At 41.8% G+C, this 2,341-nt stretch overlaps 1 protein-coding gene across 1 annotated transcript; it reads left to right on the top strand.

Annotated features, from left to right (window-relative positions):
• Positions 1-265: 265 nt before the first annotated feature.
• LOC113735893 (L-type lectin-domain containing receptor kinase IV.1-like) lies at positions 266-1,976 on the top strand. Its single transcript, XM_027262862.2, has one exon. It carries the CDS (start codon positions 321-323, stop codon positions 1,974-1,976), a length of 1,656 nt encoding a protein of 551 aa, XP_027118663.1. The 5' UTR covers positions 266-320.
• The last annotated feature ends 365 nt before the right edge of the window (positions 1,977-2,341 follow it).

The following is a 2,341-nucleotide window of genomic DNA, read 5'->3' as shown; positions in this document are numbered from 1 at the left end:
AAATTTTGGATCCTCGTTTTGTTTTTTTTTTCTTGTGGTTCTATTTATGATTTGTGTGAGTGAACGACTGAGTCCCGGCGAGAGTTGGGCAGGCGGTCCGCCGAACCCTTTGGTTTGCCTTAGGGGGAGGTGGGGCTGTCACAACAGTCACCAAAGATGGCCTCCTGCGGGTAACCAACAGCACCATATTACAAACTAGGTACGCCTTCTATCCTAATCCCATCAACTTCAAGACCACACCTAATAGTTCAGCTTTCTTCTTTTCCACCCAATTTGTGTTTGCTATAGTACCCGATGTCCCAGGCGTGACTGGTACGGGAATGGCATTCGCGATTGCACCAAGAAGAAAACTTGCACAAGTGCCTTCCTATCCGTTGCTTGGCCTCTTCGATACAAACACCAATGGAAATCAAACAAATCACGTTTTTGCTGTGGAGCTTGACATTTACCAAGACCAAGATATTGAAGATATCAATGACAACCATGTTGGTATTGATATTAACTCTGTGATCTCCAAGGCATCCGCACCAGCGAGTTACCAAGCTAATAACAAGAGTTCATTTGACAACTTAACTCTCATCAGCGGTCAACCGATGCAGCTTTGGGTGGAATACGACGGGGTGGAGAGGAGAATCGATGTAACATTAGCTCCAATGGAGGCTACTAAACCACATACTCCTCTTTTGTCTTTGAAGTATGATCTTTCGCCAATTTTACAGCAGACCATGTATGTTGGCTTTTCGGCAGTCTCTAGTCCACTCAAAACAGGAATAACTAATTTTATACTTGGATGGAGCTTCAGGATGAATGGCGTTGCCCAAGCTCTTGATCTCTCTCGGCTCCCCAAGCTACCTCGGATTGGACATAAGAAAGTGTCTAAAATTTTAACCATGGGATTGCCCCTGATTTTTGTACTGATGTTGATAATACTAACATCTGGAGTAGCTTATTATCTATGGAGAAAGTGGAAGTTTGCAGAAGTTCTGGAAGAATGGGAGCTTGCTTATGGACCTCACAGGTTCAAGTATAAGGATTTATACATTGCCACTGAGGGGTTCAGAGAAAAAGAATTGTTGGCAGAAGGCGGGTTTGGCAGGGTCTACAAAGGCATTTTGACAACAAACAAGGTTGAGGTTGCTGTCAAGAAGGTCTCTCATCAAGGAAGACAGGGAATGAGAGAATTTGTTGCAGAAATCATCAGTATTGGTCGCTTACGCAATAGAAATTTAGTACCATTCTTGGGTTATTGTCGGCGTAAAGGAGAGTTACTTTTGGTATACGAGTTCATGCCCAATGGTAGTCTAGATAAATTTTTGTATAACCAGCCCAAGTATATCCTCAACTGGAGCCAAAGATTGCGAGTCATCAAAGGTGTAGCATCAGGGTTGTTTTATCTACATGAAGAATGGGAGAAAGTTGTGATCCACAGAGATGTAAAAGCCAGTAATGTATTGTTGGATGCTGAACTGAATGGAAGATTAGGAGATTTTGGCCTGGCAAGGCTATACGATCATGGAACTCTGCCTCAAAGCACCCATGTAGCGGGATCTTTTGGGTACCTTGCCCCTGAGTATAGTAGGACAGGGAGGGCCACAACGAAGACTGATGTATATGCTTTTGGGGCCTTTTTGCTAGAGGTTGCATGTGGAAGAAGGCCAATAGATCCCCGAGCAGTAGATTGGGTATTTTTCTGCTGGAAAGAAGGGGATATTCTCCAAGCGGTTGATCAAAAGCTGGGTGCTGAGTATGTGAAAGAGGAAGCAGAATTGGTGTTGAAACTAGGCTTGTTATGCTCTCATTCAGAACCAAATCTTAGGCCAAGTATGAGGCAATTTCTGTTGTACTTGGAGGGATCAGTTGCCCTGCCTGATTTATCATCACTGGCCATGAGGGGTTCTGCTGTTGGTTTTGACGTTTCCACAGAGAAATGTTTTTCACATTCTGTAGCAGACTATCTTCTCTCTGATGGTCGGTAATTAAAATGCATATCTTTCTGATTTATTAATTTTTTTGTAAAAAAATTAATTTTCTGGCATGTCTGTTCTCTCTCTTTATTAGTGTGGCTGATCTCATATATGTAAGGTTAAAATGTTGTTAGTTGATTCTTTTCTCCTTTCTGTATAATCTATTATCTAGTTCCTATAAGTCTTGTAAGAAGATTCATTAATAGCAGCTATGCATTTATCATCCCACCATTCTTGAGAACAAGAGCAAAGGCAGCCATCAAGTGACCAAAACTCGAAAGCATTTGGTTTTTTATTCAAGGACTCACATTATTGTCACATGTTGAAGACCTCATGCTTCTATACTTGGTAGAAATTTTTAATCTCTTTCAATTCTT

Source organism: Coffea arabica, chromosome 3c (genome assembly GCF_036785885.1).
Source record: "Coffea arabica cultivar ET-39 chromosome 3c, Coffea Arabica ET-39 HiFi, whole genome shotgun sequence".
Classification (NCBI taxonomy): domain Eukaryota; kingdom Viridiplantae; phylum Streptophyta; class Magnoliopsida; order Gentianales; family Rubiaceae; genus Coffea; species Coffea arabica.
This window is presented reverse-complemented; position numbering and strand designations above follow the sequence as displayed.